Source organism: Macrotis lagotis, chromosome 4 (genome assembly GCF_037893015.1).
Source record: "Macrotis lagotis isolate mMagLag1 chromosome 4, bilby.v1.9.chrom.fasta, whole genome shotgun sequence".
Lineage (NCBI taxonomy): Eukaryota > Metazoa > Chordata > Mammalia > Peramelemorphia > Peramelidae > Macrotis > Macrotis lagotis.
This window is the reverse complement of record NC_133661.1, coordinates 105,007,559-105,027,947: the sequence shown is the minus strand read 5'-3', so window position 1 is coordinate 105,027,947 and position 20,389 is coordinate 105,007,559. Positions and strand designations below refer to the sequence as shown.

Sequence of the window (20,389 nt, the reverse complement as noted above, 5' to 3'; positions counted from 1 at the left end):
CTACCAAAATGTTAACAAAGGCTCTATGTATCCTAGAGGGATGGCATTATCAAATAAAGGCTTTATAGGGATGGCATTTCAGATTTAAACGATAAGTAAAAAAATTTAAAAAGGGGGATCAATTACTTTATCAGTCAAGTATTTATTAAGCACACCTACTGTGATTAATACCACTGATGGAAAAAGAGAGAAAAGACAATTCCTGCTCTCAAGGAGCTTACATTCTATGTACACACCTAAATCTAAGTGTCCATCCCTGATCTCTCCATTCCAATTTTTATTTCCAATCACCCAAACTCAAAAACCTAAGACACCTTGGACTTTTTCCTTCATCCAAATTGTAAAATCCTGTCTCCACTATCTCTCTCCTGTCTATTCTATTCCCCCCTCCATTCTCCCTCCACTTATATTGTGATGATCTTAACTCAGACTTTTATCATTTCTCACCCGGATAACCCTAATAGCCTCTTAATTGGTCTCTCTCCAGGTTCCTTTCCACAACTATCAAAATAATCTAATGCATAGTTGTTACTATTTCTCTACTTAAAATCTTTCAGTATCTCTCTACTTATTAGGCCTGACATTTAATGCCCTCCCAGTGTGACACTAACTTTTCATTTTATACAACCAAGGTGGTATAATGGATAGAAAATAGGCCCCTCCATTCCCATGGGACTTCTCTTTAAAAAGCTAGAGCTGGTTGTCGTTGCTTTTGTGCTTTCCTCTGCTTTTGACTCTCATTCTGTCCTAGATTGTGTCTATCCCTTGCATCTCTGAAAGATTCTAAAGATTCCCAAATTGGGTGAGGGGAGTCTAGACATGATTCTTGCTAGGCCCTGGTAGAACAGTGCATCTCTAAACCCCTAGATGGCACAGGGGTTAAAATACTTGGCCTGAAGTCAGATTCATCTTGGGCATGCAATCAGGAAGATCCGAGTTCAAATCCTATCCTACATGCTTACCAGCTTACCAGCTTACCAGAAGTCACTTGACTGCCCTGATTGCAGAATGAGCATAATAGTACCTATCTCATTCGTTTGTTGGGATGATCAAATGAGTTAAGTATGTAGACCTTAAAAGTTCTTTATATATGTAGTAGTTGCCAATCTTATCCTGAACTTTTTAAGGATGAATAATTAAATAGAAAATGGAAGACAGATGCATTATTCCAGTATTTTCTTCAGTTCAGTACACATGACAATGATAAGGTAAAAGTTCTAGTTATCATAAATTAAATTGTCAAGATTTTTCTTCCAGATCTAAATTGAGCATTAAAGGAAGAAAAGCATTCTTGAGTAGTTCAGCTAATTTGTTATATTTATGCCTACAAATAAGTCACTTTATATCTTTCTTGATCATGACATATGAAGAATAAAACATTAAATAAGTGAACAAAACAAGCTATCATAGTGCAAATCAAGCACTTTCCTGGCTTTATGTGCAGTCTGCATTCCATACCTATAATGGACTTCTTCCACATATCCAACTGCTAAAAGATGCTACCTTCATCCAGGAGTTCACTTATCCTTCAAAGACATGTTTTTTTCTTCCCTCCTCAGATTTTCTTAGAGCATGTTATACCTTTCATTTGCTACCTTCACATGTCATGTAACTTATGTAAGGGATATAAGGACCATCTAGCCCAAGCAATTCCCAATTTTGCAGATGGTTAAAACTGGAGCAAAGGAAAGAATATGAACTGCCAATATCAGACAACCAAGTGGCAGATCTAGGATTCCAGTCAAGGGTTTCTGACTTAATCATGTACTTTTAAAACTATACCACAATGACATCCTATTTTGTTTGCAATCCAAATGAGGGAAGTGATTATGATACTGTTTTGGTAGGTCCATCCCTTGCATGAACATGCTTTGAACATGCTTGCATGTTACTGAAAAAAATATGAAATTGAATATCATCTTAGAATGGTAGATTTAGAGCTGAAGTGGAGCTTTAAGGTAAAAAATATAGCCTCTCGTTTCACAAATGAAAGAGACCCAGAGAAAAGCGATGGCTCATTATTAAAACCTAGTTCCTTACTGCTCAAATGAAAAATTTTGACTTTTCCTAGAATGAATTTCAAATTTACAAGATACTTTTAGCCCTACAATTTTTGATTCACTTTTAGATTGTTCTTAAATTGCTTTTTACAATCAGTCATTTTCATATATGCTACCCCCAATCACCATCACCCAATAATCTTCTCTTTTTATCAAAGAAGTTTAGCAAAACACAGTAACTGCATCTGATGGCACATGCAATATCCTCTATCACCCTCTTCCTAGAAAGGAGGAAAGTGCATTTCATCTTTACCACTGCCAAGTCACTAAAATTATACAGCTCTCAGCTTATCTTATTACTCATTTACATTGTTTTCTTAGTTCTTACTTCCTTCTGCCTCAGTTCATAGAAGTCTTGCCATGTTTCTCTGAAAGTTTTCTTTTGAATAGAGCTAGTTAACAAAAGAAAACCAAAGCTTTTATTTCTTTTAAACCCCTGACTTCATTTTAAACTCATTGAGAATTTAAAAAAGGGAGCTTTCCTTCCCAGTTACAAAGGATGAAGATGAACAATTAGATATGGAAATTCATCCAAAACTGATGGAAGAATTTAAAGGGAGGGAAGAAAATCAAAGAGAAATGAGAATCAAGAGATTCCTTTCCTTCCAGATTCATGGTTTCTCTCCCCAAATTCCTTAGAGGGCATGGCAAGCCTTCTTTCTGAACCAGAACTCAAAACACATGATAAATTACACATTTTTATGATTTTCAAGATAATGATCCTTGTATCCATTACATGTATTAAGGATATAGGCACAAGAGAATGTAAAATAAACATATAAATTGATGAAGAAAGGGTTAGGGTTTGGGAAAAGGGTGAAAAATTTATTAAGTCAACAAACATTTATATGACAAACACTGTTTTAAGTGCTGGGGATTCAAAGAAAAGCAAAAGATAGACTCTGCCCTTCTAGGTCACAAAGGGGAGCGACAATGTGCAAATGATTATGAACAAGCTATATACCAAATAGAAATGATCAGGGGAGGCAAGGCACTAGAATTAAGGATTGGGAAAGCTTCACAAAGGTAGATTTTTGGTTGAAGTGGAGATGAAGAGGAAGAACATTCCACGCATGGGGGATAGCCAATAACAATGCCCCATGTTCTTTGTTCAGGGAACCAGTAAGAACAGTATCACTAGATCACTGAGACTGAAGGGTTAGAAGGTGTAAGAAGACTTAAAAAGGTGTTGGGGTGGAAGTTATAAAGGACTCTGAATGACAAATGGAAGATTTTATGTTTGATTCTCAAGGTAATCACTTTGTCCATTAAATGGATAATGAACTGAAATGGGGAAGAGATTTGTGGCAGGCAGAAACCCAACAGGGTATTGCATGATCCAAGTATAAGATGGTGGTAAGGATCTGCCCCAATGCAGAGGTAATGGCAGGAGAGAAAAGGGGGCCTTATGAGAGAAACGTTACTAAGGTAAGCTTGACAGGCATTGTCAACTCAGCCTGGGTTTGAGGAGTCAGAGAAAAGTTCAGGAGGTCATGCGTAGGTGGTATCTAAGGAAGGGAAGTACCTACAACAGTAAAAGCAAAGATTAAGAATGGGGAAAAGGCAATAAATTCAGGTTTGGATAAGTCAAGTTTAAGATGTCTCCAGGAATCTACAATTCAAGATGCTCAATAGTCAGTCAGAGAAATGATACTGGAGGTCAAGAGACAAATTAGGGTTGAATCTGAACATCATATTATGCTTTGATAGACTCTTCAATAATTTAATCATGAGAACTGAAGAGATCACCAAGGGGAAACTGTAAAGAGGGAGAAGGAAAGAACTTTGTGGGAAACCTATTAGTGGGCATAACACAGAGGAAAATATATTCAAAAGATATTGAAAAAGGAGCAGCTAGGTGGCACAGTGGATAGAGCACTGGGCCTGGAGTCAGGAGTACCTGAGTTCAAATCCGGCCTCAGACACTTAATAATTACCTAGCTGTGAAGCCTTGGGCAGGCCACTTAACCCCAATGCCTTGCAAAAAAAAAAAAAAGATATTGAATAAGAGGGGGTCAGATAGGAAAGGGGAGAACTACGATATAATTGTGGAAATAGAAAATATCAAGAAGAATGTGACTGATAGCACCTATGTCCTTCCAAAGGGTAGTCTCTCACTAAAACCAGTTTATAAGAAACAGAATTTATCATGAATATTCCCATTTATATTAAAAAATATTACTATCCGTATTAGGCATCAAAATCTCTCTTCTATAACTAAAAATTTATGTCATATTGTCTTAATTACTAAAATGAGTCTGAAAGCCCATGACTTCTTTTATCTACACTCATGCTAAAGATTTTAAAAACACTTTTTATTTGGAATTCTCCATTTCAACTTTCTTTATAGTCCATTTGTTGTTCTGCATGACCTGCTCATGATAACATAAAAAGGTCTCTCCTAGGATTGGTAGGAGAGGAAGTTCTTCCTTTTAACTCATTCAGGGGGGCAGTTGCTATCTGTCAATAGTAAAATGTTTAGAAAATTGAAACATACTCTTGCCATTTTCCTTCCTAATATTCTGTTGTCCCAACAAAAGTTCATTAAATCACCTATGTCCTTTCCTACCAAAAGGCACAGTCTCTCACTAAAACCCCAGTTTCTAAGAAACAGTATTTATAAGGAAGATTCCCATTTTTATTAAAAAAAAAACAATTACTATCCTCATCAGGCATCAAAATCTCTCTTCTATAACCAAAATGTATGTCATATTGTCTTAATTACTAGAATAAGTCTGAGAGCCCATGACTTCTTTTCTACACACATGCTAGAGATTTTAAAAACACTTTATTTAATAAAAGTTAAACATACAAAACTGAAATTAACACATTTGTCATAAAAATCACCATCTTCCATTAATAGGAAGTACCTTTTTCTATGCATGTCATTCTAAACTATCAGTTGCATATATTAGCTTGAACTGAATGCAACTCAGGTAATTGTGATGGTCACTTGCATCAATGAATGCTGACAACCTGATCTAGTAACAAAAATTACAAACTCAGCTACATGAACATAATATACAAGGAAATTATGGTCAGATTAATGCACAAGAAATACAGTAGAATTTAATGGTGAAAACATTCAGAGTACTCTTGTTCATTAATTCAGCCTTAGTCTTTACAAAAATAATATCTACAATGTATACAGGGCTATACATTAGCTTTCTTTTTTCTCATATAAACATTACACATCCAAAGGTGGCACCACTACCAGAAGTGAAAGTCAATAAAGGAAAAAAAGCAAACAGGTACAAAACTTATAAAAGGTAGCTGTCTTCAACATGGTTTCTCACACAAAATAAAGTCTCAATGAAAAGTGTTAAGAGGATTGAAGTAATTTCAGAAAAGGCTAGAGACTCAAGAAGTTATTGGGGTGGGGTGAGGGAACTTCACAACAAACTTTGCCATCTACAAATGGACCTGTATCTAGGCATAATTTGATGACAACAATTAGGGTATAAACCGAAATTAAAACAAGTTGGAAAGAAAAAATCTGCTTGGCAGGGTGGTGATTTACCATGAAGCTCCAAAGGCTGCTGGAATACGTAGCAAATTCAAAGCATCTGAAAGTTGCAAGTTATGACTTGGAAAGGGTACAACTCTTAGGTATGTGGCAAAGTCTGATATCTGGAAGGCAAACACTTCATCTAAGTGCTGAATTTAGGCAGCTTCTGTCTACAAAAAGTTGCGTTACAGGATAAATTCTGGGGGAAATGGTAGTAATGAAGAAAGTCAACTGAAAAGCAGTTATCAAATGCAATTTCTTCAAGTCTCATTCTATTGTTTGAAGTCAGATAATGATGACAATGGTCTCTTCCTTACTATCTAACAAATAATTTACCTTTAGAAAAATATAAGGATAAAAAGGTAAATGTAAAGCCCTGCAGAGATGAAATCCACCAGTTTCTCTGATTACTGAGGCATCAAATGCCTGACATTGTATTTAGAGGTATCTTGATACTGTGTCATGGGTTTATCAGCAATTCCACAAGTTCCTACTCCAACTTTGCCAGTAACACTCTCAGGTGAGGCAAAAATACTCCTTTTTACCTAAGGAAATTAAAAAAAAAAATTACTGATTAGCCTTGAACAAAATGTAATTCTTAAACCATAAAATACTATATACATTTAGGCTATAAAAAAATCATCTTTTAAAAACATTACCAAGTAGGATAACCAAGTATCAATGTCAAAAGCTAGGGGGAAAAAAGTTTCCAGGCAAAAGGCATCTCAGTTTGGGAGAGGTATGAAGAAACAAAAGTGTTAAATATGCTGAAGGGAGTGAGTAAATACTCCTTTCTTCAAAAACTATTAGTTAAGTCCTCATAAGTTATTATTAAATTTTATTTTGACAAATTCAAATTCTAAAGTCAGTTAAGATAGTCTTGTATTTCATATCAGTCATTCACTTAAAGTTTAAATTCTGGGCTGCCCTACTCCTTGATAATTGCAAAATAAACCTCAAAAACAAAAAGGCCCTTTACCCATAGCCTATAAATGGACTACATATTAAACAATAATAACAACTATGATATGCAGAAATACTTGACTTCCTATATTGTTATCTTAAATATCATAGTCAAAGGATTTTGAGTTAGAAGGCAACTAGTAATAATCAGTATGGCTATCTTCATTTTACACATGACAGTGAGACTCATGAGTGGTGAAGCATATCAACACCACTATAGAGTTAATGCTAGAAGGGATCTCAGAGGCAAAATCCCTCAAGAAACTGAGACCCAGATAGGTTTAGTGATTTCTAAAGGTCAGATACCCAATATCAGAAACACGATATGAACCCAGATCTCTTGACTCCAAATATAGTATTCCACTGCCTTCATCTACACTACAGCTGTTTCTCCATCAATTAATGTATACTTCTGAGTATAAGTACAAGATACTAAGCATTAATGTGAAACTAAGTGAAGACATAATTATAACCTGGGAAACAAAAATTCTTAGAACAGATAAATCACGGCATTATTTAATCATATGTTGCATAGTACAGCAAATTTCCCTTGTGCAAAAAAAACATTTTTCAAGTTTCACATTTTAGAGAAGGATTATATCTTAGGCTCATAGACAATTCAGTTTTAACTTTAAAGTATCCAGTAAGACATCAGATTTTTCAGATTTATCTCCAATTCAACCTACTAAAGTTTTTAAGAAAAAAAATTACTTTTATATTTCTTGCCCAACCTTTTTTTTTTTTTTTACTCGTCTACCAAAACAAAAGCACAGGGGTGGCTAGGTGGCACAGTGGATAGGACACCAGCCCTGGAGTCAGGAGTACCTGAGTTCAAATCTGACCTCAGACACTTAATAATTACCTAGCTGTGTGGTCTTGGGCAAGCCACTTAACCCCATTGCCTGGCGGGGGGGGGGGGGGGGGGGGGGGGGGGGGAACAAAATACAATGAAAGAACTTACTAACCTGGCCTTTTTTGTTTTTAGAATAGGCTCTATTGTTGAACTGTTGCCATTTCACCTTCTGGTCCTCTCTTTCCTGTTCAAGTTCTTTTATCCTCTGAGCTTTTTTCAATGCTTTCTTCTTTTTATATTCTCGCTGCTGGGCAATCATTTCTTTTCTGTGTGAAAATAAGAGATGAACTCTGAAGTCAGTGATTACCAAAAAAAAAAAAAAAAGGTCTAACCTTCTGTATAAAAGCCATTAATTCACTAAAACCAATGCCAATCAAAAGGAAGAATTTAAAACCTTTCCTTAGTTAAATAGTGTCCATGGAAACCCCCAACCATAAATATAATCTCAGTTACCTGTAATAACTGAGTCTAGTTATGAACATTTTACTTGATCCACAACTCGTTAACTTTTATTTGAATAAAGTATTAATTTTTTTATTGAAAGCCAAGACTTTTCCATTTTCCAAACAGAAATGAAGTGATAGCTAGCAAGAAATGTTATTCACATTACTTCAAAACATATGAAGGGAAAGAAAAAGCAAAGAAACAGATAAATTTATCACAAAGAAAAACAAACCTTTTCAATTTAAATCTGAATTTATAAATATGTAACCAAAGTAACAATATTATGCAGATTTTACTTTCAATAGCACCAGAAATACCAAGATATCTTTAATCATTGTTGCTCATGAGATTTTTCACAAATTGAAGAATGCAAGTCAATGAAGAAATAATGATAATGGAACAATTATAGCCTGAACCCCAAGCCTGAGAAGGGGCAGAATAAGAATAAGTACTGAGAACAGGAACAAAGTCATGATAAAACACAGCTATTACAACATGAAGCATCACATGAGTGGTAATAAAGGCTGTGATGCTTCAAGATTTACTTAAAATGGTTCCAAAGCAATGTAATGCCCCAAATCTATTCATGTAGCAACTTATTCTCAGTTAAAATTTCAAACATTCATTTCCTAGTTCTGTTCTCTGCTTGGGCCCAGAGGAGAGGAAAGAAGTGCGATTAATGGGTGGAAGTTATAAGGAAGAATCCGTTTTGATAGGTGGAATAAGTTCTTAAAAATAAGAGCCAACCAAAAGAAACAGAATGGCCAGAGAGTAGAGTAACTACTTGGTACTAGAGGTCTTCAAGAAAATCTGGATTACTGTCATCACTTGTAAAGAATTTAATTCGAACATTAACTGCCTAATATCTAACAGGCATTAGTGAAGAACTATGCCCCCCCCCCTTACCAAATAACAATTTGTGTCCTCAAGGAGCTGTGGGAATTCATGTATTATGTAGAGGTTGAAACAGATGACCTCAGTGGAACATTCCTACTTGAGAAATGTTTAATTCTATGTAATCCAACAGTGGCACTAGTAAATCATAACAAAAAATTCTCATTTATAGTTAGGAATCAAAATGATAAAAGTGACTTGTGTTCAGGTTAACATACTTCTTTACTTTAAATTCTTGTGACTTAAAATTAAAAAGTTTGTAGAAACATATACTTTCTGACAGAAATAGATCATTTAGGCAAAATTAATCCCACACCAATTGGAAAGGATTTTCTTAACAATGGAAATCAATTAGAGGTTAAAAATTTTTTGCCTGAACCACAGGCATTCTGTCTACAATTATGTAAAAGAAGTCAATTGGAGAATATATAACCTAAGTTCATATGTCACATATTCATCACTTGGCCACTTACTTTGACATGGGCTTATTTCCACTGTCCTCCTTTGCCTTCCTTCCTTCTTCTACTGGCTTCAAATTGAGTAGAGGTGTGACTTCAGCATTACCATAACCCGCAAATGTGATAGCAGCGGTTCCATTTTCTTCATCTATCTCCTCAATCTCTGCTTCATAACACCTGTAAAGATATCATGACTGTAAGCAGGTGAGTAAAGGTTTGGTACTCAACCTTATAAGATCTATATTGCAGTCTCTCAGTTATTAAATAGGAAGTTAAAATAATTTTCCATAATCAATTGGTAACATATATATATATATATAAATATACATGTATGTATGTAGCATATATTTCAGAGTAGTCTGGGATGATCTACTCAATAACAGTAAATATTAAGTTTAAAACTACAATCTAGGGAAAAACTAGCTTGTTGTCTTATTAAACAGCCAAGTTAACATGAATTATCCCTCTCCTTATAAGAAAATTTTCAGTTGTAAATTTTTACAGGTAGCTCAAACTGAATGAAAATCTCTTACCATTGGTATTGTAATAATTCATGTTACAGTTAGAGAAGTTTGTTTCTACACTTACTGTCCATCTTCACTCCAGATTGCCATACATTTGTCCCCTACTTTCCAGGAGTGAGTAGGTTGAGCAGAAGCAAAACTGTCAGAACTTGCAAGGGTTTCCGAAGGTTGAGTTGAAAGAAGATCTTTGGTTAGTTCTATAACTTCCTAAAGGGAAAAGCAAAAGTGATATAAAACATCATTACTTTTTTGATTATCCCTATCAACAATTCTCAAGCAGAAGAAACACAAGAGACACACACATCAAACTTTGAAAATCCTATTAACTACAAATATTAATGAAAATGGGCTGGCTTATAACTATAGAAAATAGCCTATTTTTATATAGCATATTACAAGTGGCTAATTTAGCAGATCAGTATTTCTTAAAGAACAGAAAATAGGATCAACCATTCAAAAGGGAAACATAGTTGGCATATCTTTTAATGCAATTGTCCTATTTAAAAGAGGTTACCAGGTAACAGAACAGTACTGACTGAATTGGAATTGGAGCTTGACATCCATCCCGCCCTCCTTCTCTGCAAAAAACCAAAATGGCCAAAGCGCATATGAAGTAACTTATTAATACCAAAAATATGCCAACACACACTAAACTTTTACCAGGATATCCATGAAGTTACATTGATAGCAGTAAAAACCAACAATCTCTCCTTTTTGTAATCAAATGACATTTTTCAAAATCACTTAAGGCATTTCAGTATCATAATAGTCATGCAATTCAGCACAGATGCATAAAAAGGTATTAGGTGGGGTTTTTTAAGCAATCAGGTAATAAATGAGCAATCATTTGCTAAGAGTTGCTCTCCAACTTCAGGCTAACAATAAGATAGATACTGGTATCAAAAACTTTCAGTTTATTAAAAAATATTGCAGACATGCATTTTTATAACTGTACTAGATTACTCAGATGAACAAACTATTCTTCATCAAGTTACCTAATTTCTAACTTTTAAAACATTAGTTAACTACCTATAATGCATCAGAACACAAATACTTCTAGCAAATACATATATTAATAATCTGTTCCAATGCCATGTATAAATTCTATTTTATATATTTTATTGAGGGCCTGGGGTGAGATATCAGCAAAGTTAGATCAGTACAGAGTTTCTTCTGGCTCCTATTGTAGTTGATTACTTTGTACCTCACGTTTCCAAATCTTCCTGGCTACTCCTAACATACTATGTGAAGCCACCCAAAAGTAACATCAAACCCTTGGAGAAAGGTAAAAAATCTTAAGCATAGAAGCAAAGAATCAGATGTCTTCACTAAAAGAAAAACAAAAGCTAAAAGTTCAATGTAGTTATGCTAATGAAATTCTCTCTGTTGCCAAACAGCTATACAAGCAGCTTTTAATAATAATATAACTTTCTGTGAATAAAGTTTACAAATTTTTATAGCCTGATTTAGAGGAGTTAAGTGAACTAGCATATTCTTCATAGCCAGCTACTTAAGTACTAGGAATAGAACCCAGAAAACCTATTTGTATTGCCTTTTAATTCCCTAATCAATGAAACACACTATTTTCTGGCTCTTTTGGATTGCCTCAGAGCAAAAAAAATAAATTCTCAATCTAAATGCCCCACATTTATAAAAATATATAGATATATATAGATATATATAGTGAACTCATATTTGAATAATTATCTTTTGGATTATTTCATGATAAAGATATTTGCAATTAAGAGAGGCCCTGAAAAGCTATAACTCTTAAGAAAAATCAAAATTCACAGAGCATAGCTCCGAAATGATCCAAACTCTAAATGAAGATTGTTTACCCCTATAAAAGGTTTACCTAGTGCCTTTAAAAGTTTGCCAATATTTGAATCCTTATTTCACACACAATTCTAAAAGTCTTCCCCAATTGTGCATGTGGACCAAGGTATTAGAAATATAAAATATTTTACATATGAGGGAGTTCTTGAAGGTACATACCATTAATTAACTTTTCCTCCCCCAAGTCTGAGTTCTGAAACTGCTCCTTCATTGACAGATGGGCAGCAGTTACAGTAATCGGCAATTCCAGGAAGCATCAGGAGTTGTGATATACATATCAGCAGGTCAAAGGGGGTGCACCCAAGCACTGTGCTTACTGAAGGAAGGCGTTTCGGGGATGCAGAGAGCCACTGTAATATATGAGACAGGTGACTTGACCCCTGCCTCCTTTAGAACCAGTTTATTTAGCAAAACAGCTTAATATATAGACTATTTCTGTGAATATCCATAGACTTACTGGGCAGCAAACCTTGAAGTTACTATACCCACTTTATTTGAAGGGAAAAGAGAATGCAAAGTATGACTTACAAAGGATTAATCTGCTGTCTGCTGAGTAATTTTACTGGCCATAAAAGACAGCACTTAAAGGACAAATAGAGAAAATTCAATGGCAAGAAGAAAAGCCAAGACATTAAAAGAAATATAGAAAAGGGCATCTCATGACAAAGCATCAAATGGATGGATGGCAGAAAATTAAAAATCAGGTCAAGTTCAGAAAAAGAAAAAAGGTGGAAGCTGTGAAATGGCTTGAATACACAAATGCAAAAAATGAAAAGGGCAAAAACTTAATGAAGAGGAACTGAATTTCAACAGACCAACTGTTAAGGGCATACTGAAATACTAAAGGCTGCAATATAAACTTTAATTGTGTAGTTTCAAAGAGAGGAACAAATCCATATATTTCTCAGTACCTTTTGTCTTAAATGATAAAACTCATCTTTGAACAACTGTTTCGTTCATAATGGGGCTGTATTTTGCAGTGACATTTTTAACTTGTTACAAAGCGGGGGGGGGGGGGGGAAGACCATACTGTTCTAATTTTGAGAACAGAATTTATATAACATAGTTCTTTGAGGACTTAGAACTTACTTTGGTCTCTTATATGAGTATTTAAAATTAATGGTGGTAGTGTTCATTTTACAATAAAAAATTACAAGGCTGGGTTACTGGGTATCTAAAATTAGTACAAATGACACTGGCATAAGGCAGTTTTACCTTGGATTCTGTTGGTGTTTTTCATGGCAGTACAGGAAGGATCTCATTAAAAAGAAGGATCTCATTAAAAAAAAAAAACTATCCCACAGCAAGAGCTTCTAAGGGCAGCATTAAACTGAAGCCAACCTCACAACATTTTATCTTCTTCAAAGTCTCTAAAAGGGATCTTTCAAAAATGATTATTCATTGCTCAATGGTGGTCACTAATTTTAGGCCTACTGATTTTACCTATCAATTTCATTATTTTAAAAAATAAAAAAAAGAATTGTTTCTAATAAAATGATTTCATGAGGAAGTGGAGGAAACAATGAATTATTGATAATATTCTAACTAATTAGATATCACAAGATTAAACTCTTGGTAAATTAGTATTTTCAGTTTCATCTTTAATACCCATACATGCCCAGGTTATTATGGGGTATCACAGATATATATATAGGTATAAAAATGAAGGGAAGGTAGAAGGATTTGCTTATATATCTTCTCCAGTCTTTGCACATTCCCTCTTCCCAAAAATGTGCAAGTTTGACTTTTGTATAAATTAAATCAATTATATAGATCTTTTCTGTAATGATTTTTTTAAAACTTTAAAAATTCCTTTATATGTGTGTGTGTGTGTGTGTGTGTGTGTGTGTGTGTGTGTGTGTGTGTGTATATATATGCCTATTTAGAATTTATTATAAATAAACAAAGCATCTCAGATGAATTCTTTAAGAACTCATTCTCTGGAACATATTTAGAATAAAAAGTTTAATTTTTATATCAATGTTAAGGATAATACCAGGAATAGTCTTGTAGGATTTTATATGAACTGGTTTTGGGTGAAAAAACTAGTTGATGGTGAGTGATTGTTAGACTCAAAAGGACAACTGTCTAATGCTCTGTGTGTGATTCAGGAAGGAAATAATTCCTGTCTAATTATACTTCTAAACTAACTATAAAACTCAAGATATCAGCTACTCAAAATATGAAAACTCACCCTTTTTTTTAAACTTACCCTCTAAAATGAATGTCAAATTTAAAATTGCAAATTAAGTTGCAAGAAAACATCTATCTAAGTAGTAAAATATTATCTTAGCTTTTTAAATTTAACTTATAAAAAAAGTTTCTGGTAGTAACTTGATAGACAAACTAAGGGGTTGAGATTTACCAAAATCTATTGGAACTATAATTTGCGATACATCATGACTTCAATTCAGTTATTATTCAAAAAATTTAGACTGCCAACAACACAACATTTGTAATCTGTATGAAGCAAATCGGTGCATTGTAAACTCTTTTTAGGTTCAAATGTATAACATCTCCTATTCAGAAAAAACCGTGACAAAATATAGTTACAATTTACTTTCAATTAAATAACAAAAAAAGGCAAAAGTTTTGAGGGGGAAAATGCTATACCATAGTGCTTAAAACTCAGATTTACCCCAAGTTAATTTTTTTCCTTTATTCATTAAAAGAAATTCTAGTTTTAAATTTCCAATATGCAACTAGCTCAGTCTTTTTGACAATCACTTTGGATTTCATTCCTAGGTATATATGATTAATTCAATATTAGTTTTCTAAAGAACACAAATATTGCAATTTTTAAAAGGTGTATCTTGCCCAAGAGCTCTTAAAAAATTCTTATGATTTCTTTTTTAAAATAATAATACAAATGAAACCATTTGAAAACTTTGGAAGAGTTCCTCATTTTGAATTTATGCAATTTCATCAAACTGTAGCAACTTTTAACTATGCAAACATTCTTCAAGAACAAGTTGTTTTGTGTTGATGTGTTTTGCTGTATCTGTGTCTCCAATAAAAAAGTATTAACAATGTAGAAATTAGAGTCAGGAGTACAGTTTTTCAAGTAATATTTTCTGGTGTCCCCCATACTCACTTGTAAATCTTTTTTCAATTTTAGCAAATCTTCATTTTCTCCATTTCCGGATAATGCTGCCTCAACTTGTTGAAGTTGAGCCTTGTAGCTGGCCAGCTGCTTTGCTAGATCTTCAGACATCTTCAAAAGAGGGGGAAAGGAATATTAAATAGAAATGAATACAACTAAATCAAAAATACAACAAAATGTCACAACCAGTTTTAAAAAGAGTTCCTACAAGAGTTGTTCCACAGTACCTTAAAATAATTACTATTAATCCCTTATTCTTCAAATATTCTTGAAATTATCCCCAACTTTATTTTTTAAAGGAAAGGGAAAACCAAAATATGGGGGGGGGGGATTAGAATATGAACAACTTGCTTTTAGAATGAACTTCCAATTTATTACTATAAAACATTGGGGAAATAAAGACCCACTGAGTCTCAGTTTCCTTATCTGTAAAATAAGATTGGACTCTTTTTCTCTTCCAAATCTGAGAGATTATAGTTTTTATTAAGGCTTTTCCTAAGGTCTCTACTCCAAAGGAGTCAGCATTTATCTACATTTACTTAGCTTTTGATCATATCACTTCCCAGCTGAAAAAAATCTTGAGAGACCTCTAGCCAACAGCCTAGCTCTAAACTTATTGCTCTCTTCTACAAAAACTGGACAGTTGTAGCCCGATTTTGGATCACTTTATTGCATTCATTATGCTGTCCTTATTGCTCTCTTGTACAAAAACTGGACAGTTGTAGTCCAATTTTGGATCACTTTATTGCATTCATTATGCCATTCCTCAGATCCAGAATGCATCACCTTCCTCATTTCTCCAAGTTAGAATCCTCACATATGAAGGTTTAAGTAAATGTGCTATTTGCTCTATAAAGTCTTTTATGACCCTCCCCAAACCAGGAGTCTCTCCCCTCAAATTTTAATAGCTTACATTTATGCCATTCTCTAGATACATTATGCATGTACATGTCTGTGTGTGTGTGTGTGTGTGTGTGTGTGTATGTATATAAAAACACAATCTGGGAATTAAGAGATACTTAGAACATCATTTTATAGATGGGAAAACCGAGGCTCATAACTTGTGCTTATGGTCACATGGGGCAAGATTTGAACAGATCTTTTCTGACCCAAGGTGAAACATGAGAACACCTTGTCTGAGGTTCTCCCTTGCCCCATCAGTCTGACTCGTATGAAGCTGCGTTTTAAAGGTAAACAGGTGTCGTTTTGTGTTTATATCACTACAATCTAACACAATACCTCGAACATAGAAATTTCTAAAAACAAAAATTTGAATTGCCTTCTATCTCTGATTTTACATTAGGATTAGATGTACAAAAACAGCATGAAAATGAAAATATCCAAAAGATGTGGGGTTTAAAAAAAACTATATAAATCTCAAAAATTTGTTTATATTTATTTGCCTACCAGCGGATCTTCGGGAATTTGAAAGGAATACCGGTTTTCCTACATTTACATCTCACTAACTCCGACAAGACTCGATTCAAAATGTCATCTCTTCCATGAAGCCTTCCCAGAGTGATCTCCAGGCTTACATCGGCATTTATCTCCTCTTTCTCAGACCTAGTGTTATCTACGCATAAAAGTCCTTCCGAAGAGGGAGAAAGCCCCCAAACAAAGCGCGTTTAAGCGGAGGGCCGGCGCGGGGTGTGTGTGCCCCCCAGCCGCCACCCCGGGGCGCCGGGCGCTCGCACAGTGCGGGCCGGGGAGCGCGGCGGCGCCAATGGGACGGGCGGGTGGCAGGGGGCGCGGGGCACCGGCGGGGCCTCCCCGCGCCGGGCTCTCCGCCGTCGGGCACGCCTAGTCCTCCAGACCGGGGCCCCGGCGAGCGGAGCCGGAGGCCCCCCGGGCTCTCCGTCTCCCTCCTCCCTCCGGCTTCCCCGGACAACCGGCCGCGGCCCTCTACCAAGGCCGGGCCGAGAAGGCCTTAGTTTCTCGAGCGAGGCCGCGGCTTCCGGCCGGCCCACAGTGGACCCGACTAGGCCTCGTCCCTCCCGCCCGTCCGTCCGTCCGTCCGTCCGCCTAGCCGGACCATTACCTTTTACGGGGCCGGGGCCGGAGCCGGGGCCGGAGCCGGGGCGGCGGCGGCAGCAAGAGGCGGGGCACCGAGGCCGGACGCTGGCGGCGGCGGCGGCACCGGCTCTTTTCCTCGGAGGCGGCAACGGCGACGACTCCAGCCGGGGGCCGAGAGGAAGGTGTCGGCCGGTGGGGAGGGGGAGGGGAAGAGCAGAGCGGGCTGAGGGGAGAGAGGAAGAAGGGGACGGAGACGCGAGGGAAATCTCGCGAGATCCCCGACGCCTCGCGAGGCCACGGATCATTTGCGGGATTTCCTGGAGTAGATTCCGCCTCTGTTTTAGGTCTTTGGAGAGGAAGTGACGGAGCGGAAAATTACAGTTGAGGCGGGGACTTTGACGTCACGTCCGGCATTGAGTTGGCGGCGGTTGGAAGGTTGGCCCGCGTCTCTCTTCTTGCCTGGTTTTCCGATTCTTTTTTTGCCCTGTGACGTCGGGGCGAGGGTACTGTATGGGGAGTATCCCCTTTATATGGATTAGGGGCTTGAGGCCCAGAGGGAGAGGAAGCGCTGGAAGCCTGTGGGGACTCGAGATGCCGGAGGATTTTTAAAGAGCTCGAAGTGAGGCGGGAGGGTCCAGGCGGCCGAGAGTGAGTACGGGAAGGCCGACGAGTCCGACTTGGGATTGATTCAAGAGCCCCGACTTCTCGTCATTTTTTTTCTTTTATAAAGACTCTATTTATTTTGAGTTTTACAATTTTTCCCCCCTGATTTTACTAATTTGCTAATTCCCCCAAGGCAATTTGCCAATCTTAACATCCATGGTATACATGGATCCAAATTGAATGTGATGAGAGAGAAATCACATCCTTATGGAAGAAACATCAAGTATAAGACATAGCAAGATCAGACAATAAGATATCAGATTTTTTTAAGGTTATTTTGAGTTTTATAATTTTTCCCCTATTCTTCCCTCCTCCCCACAGAAAGCAATCTGTCAGTCTTTACATTGTTTTCATGGTATACATTGATCCAAATTGAGTGTGATGAGAGAGAAATCATATGCTTAAGGAAGAAACAAAAAGTATAAGAGAGCAAGATCAATAAATTATCAGGTTTTTTTTCCCCCTAAAGTAAAGGGAATAATCCTTGGTCTTTGTTCAAAGTCCACAGTTCCTTCTCCGGATACGGATGCAGACCGGCTTCTCTTTATTGGACCATTTTAGGACCTGGGCTCTAGCTCGGTGTCAGATGAACCTGCCCCCCCACCCGGGGGGACTTTTAAAGTTGGAGACGCTCGCAGAAACCTGTAGCTAAGTGCTAGAAACTTGGGGACATTTTGTGACCCTTCCTGGAGGTTTGGGGGAGATGGCAGAGAGTCTCCGTCCCCTCACTCTCCTTCCCATCATCATCCCTGCCTGAATTACACGTAATGAGTTATGTGAGGCCGAGGCTTCCTATTCCCAGAGCCTGTTCCCTCCGCTTGTTTGTGGAAGGAGTATTAGCATCTGGTTGGCAGGGGGCCGGAGACTTTGAGTGGCATCTAAGGAAATGTTGAACGTGCAGGCTGCTCGTTATTTCAGTCGTCCAACAGCAGGGGGCAGCAGTTTGTAGGTACCAGCTGCCTAGTCCCAGGCTGGCTGGTGGAAGCTGAGCAGACAGTGTTACTGAGAGAACTTGGTGCCCTTGGCTCTTTTTATTTTAGCTTGCAAAAAATAAGTTGGAAGTTGAGGAATCCCGACAGAGTGCTTGTCTGCACAATCTACTACACGTCATCATTTTCTCCAGCTCTCCCTTTCCATTGCATACGATGAATGGGCAGATGTAATATAAGGATGGAACTTAGCAAGGCATGTTCAGTGACACGATGGCTCAAGTGGTTCTTTTAGGGAAAGAAGGATGACTTGGGTATCATTTTGAGTTTTGTTTTGAGGCATTTGGGGTTAAATGACTAGCCCAGGATCACACAGCTAGTAAGTGTCTGAGGCTCAATTTGAACTGGTATCCTTCTGACTCCGGGGTCAATGCTTTATCCATTGCAACCATCTCACTCCCCTGAGGGATGTTACTGTCATACAAATGGTGTGACAAGTTTAGGGAATGATGAGAGAGTGTAAAATCACAAGTCTAAAAGGACCCTCTGGAGAAAAGCTGGGACAAACAAAGGATGGTGGGGAAAGATAAAGGCAGAACTGGAGGCTGATGCAGCTCTGAAGATCAGGAAAATGACTTGGATTATGTGCAGAAAAGTGACTGCCACATACCTTTTTCCCATAACCACTTGTTATGCGTGTTCAGTATCGCTACTGAGTGAGAGATGGAAGATAGGAGGGGAATTGAGAATTTATATAGTTTCTACATTGAATGTTTAGCTTTACAAATAGCTCATTTGATCCTGAAATAAATTTGGATTTAGGGATAAAGACTTTTTAGCTTACCAGATTCTATTTTGGAACAGTTGGCCCCCTAAATAGAATTGATTACCACAAAGATCACACGAATCCTGGAAACTCCATATTCTTTAAAAGTAGTTTTCCTTTTCCTTTCCTCTAAGCTTTCCTTAGTGGATACTGAAAGCATATGAACAAGCACATACAATCCTTTATATATGGGGTGTACATAGCGATCTGACTTTCCAGAAAAACAACTTGACCTAACCCTCATGTGGAGAGGAGAAAGAAAGACCTGTTTGCATGTCTTTTTCAAAAGGTAAAACCATCAGCACTAGCATCCTTAGGAATTTCTTGGAGTTGTTTTTTAATCATTAATCTACAGAGCTAAATATATAAAATGCAAGAAAAGGGGGAAATTTTACCTATTGCACTTGCAGAATCTCAATGCTCCAACTTTCCATTAGATGGCAGTGAAAATGCATAAAAACTCATGGTGTCTTGTACTACAGAAAAGAATCCTGTTTAGATTTTTGTATTACAAATCTTCCCTTAAGGACATCAACAATTTTGTTTATAAATGAAAACCTTAAATGCATTGTTCACTGCTCCTGCTGTACTTATTAAAGGTTCCATTTGCAGTAGTTTTTTTAATCTAGTCTTTGTTGTGTATTTTATATTTATTGTTTCTCAAAGTCCTTCCAAATTGTAAATTGCCAAAAGGCTGGGACTATCTCACTCACCTCATGACCCAACACTAATCCATACAGAAAATGTTTTTATTTCACTTCCATATCTATATATCCATTAGAGTTAAGCAAGTGACTTTTTGGAATCTCTAGGGATGATTTCACCTATTGACACACCCATTACTTGTTTCTTATATACCTCTTCTCCAGATTCAAAATTTTAAAAGAAATACATTAAAATAAAATCAGTATATTAAGTAATACTTTTGTGTTTTTTTCCTCAAATCAAAAACTAAGGGAAAAATATTTCTGCATTTAGAGAAAAAACATGTCTAACTCTGAGATGAATGATGTCATGATGTTCTTTCCAAATTGATATTTGATAAATATTTGACTGGCCATCTCAATTATAGTTATAGTTTAAAAAGTATATGTACAGCATTGAGAATTTTCCAAACTCTTAATAGCACAAGTAGAAGTTGTTCAAGCATATAAAAAGCATATGACATTGAGATGAATTAAAGAATAATCAGCAATAGAAAGTGAAGTTTTATGAAAATAGACTTCTTATAGGTTGTGTTATCCCTTAAAGAAATTTTCTAAAGGCAATTTTCCTAGTTGGGGGTTTTTGCTTCTATTGATAATGAATAGTTCAT

At 36.6% G+C, this 20,389-nt stretch overlaps 1 protein-coding gene and 1 long non-coding RNA gene across 3 annotated transcripts; one reads left to right on the top strand and one right to left on the bottom strand.

The window, feature by feature from the left end:
* Positions 1–4,831: 4,831 nt before the first annotated feature.
* SMNDC1 (survival motor neuron domain containing 1) lies at positions 4,832–16,919 on the bottom strand. 2 transcript variants are annotated; one of them, XM_074233735.1, is made up of 6 exons: positions 16,682–16,919; positions 14,635–14,754; positions 9,769–9,911; positions 9,196–9,357; positions 7,497–7,650; positions 4,832–6,113 (listed from the first exon to the last, which is right to left on the bottom strand). In XM_074233735.1, the coding sequence occupies exons 2-6, from the start codon at positions 14,752–14,754 to the stop codon at positions 5,976–5,978; spliced, it is 717 nt and encodes a 238-aa protein (XP_074089836.1). In that variant the 5' UTR covers positions 16,682–16,919; the 3' UTR covers positions 4,832–5,975. The 2 variants fall into 2 exon arrangements, with proteins under 2 accessions (XP_074089836.1, XP_074089837.1); XM_074233736.1 differs by lacking the exon at positions 16,682–16,919 and adding an exon at positions 11,700–11,890 and having other exon boundaries at positions 14,635–14,722.
* Positions 16,920–17,004: 85 nt separating this feature from the next.
* Positions 17,005–19,698, top strand: LOC141521301 (uncharacterized). Its single transcript, XR_012477889.1, has 2 exons — positions 17,005–17,304; positions 17,821–19,698. It is a non-coding gene; the product is annotated as an uncharacterized LOC141521301 (long non-coding RNA).
* The last annotated feature ends 691 nt before the right edge of the window (positions 19,699–20,389 follow it).

Bases quoted from the DNA above. Each gene is read 5' to 3' on its own strand.
- SMNDC1 (XM_074233735.1), bottom strand. From the start codon at position 14,754: ATGTCTGAAGATCTAGCAAAGCAGCTGGCCAGCTACAAGGCTCAACTT. The intron at 9,912-14,634 runs GTGAGTATGGGG...TTTTCCCTTTAG, and splicing joins AATTGAAAAAAGATTTACAA to GAAGTTATAGAACTAACCAA. The intron at 6,114-7,496 runs GTTAGTAAGTTC...TAATTTCCTTAG, and splicing joins CTAAAAACAAAAAAGGCCAG to GTAAAAAGGAGTATTTTTGC.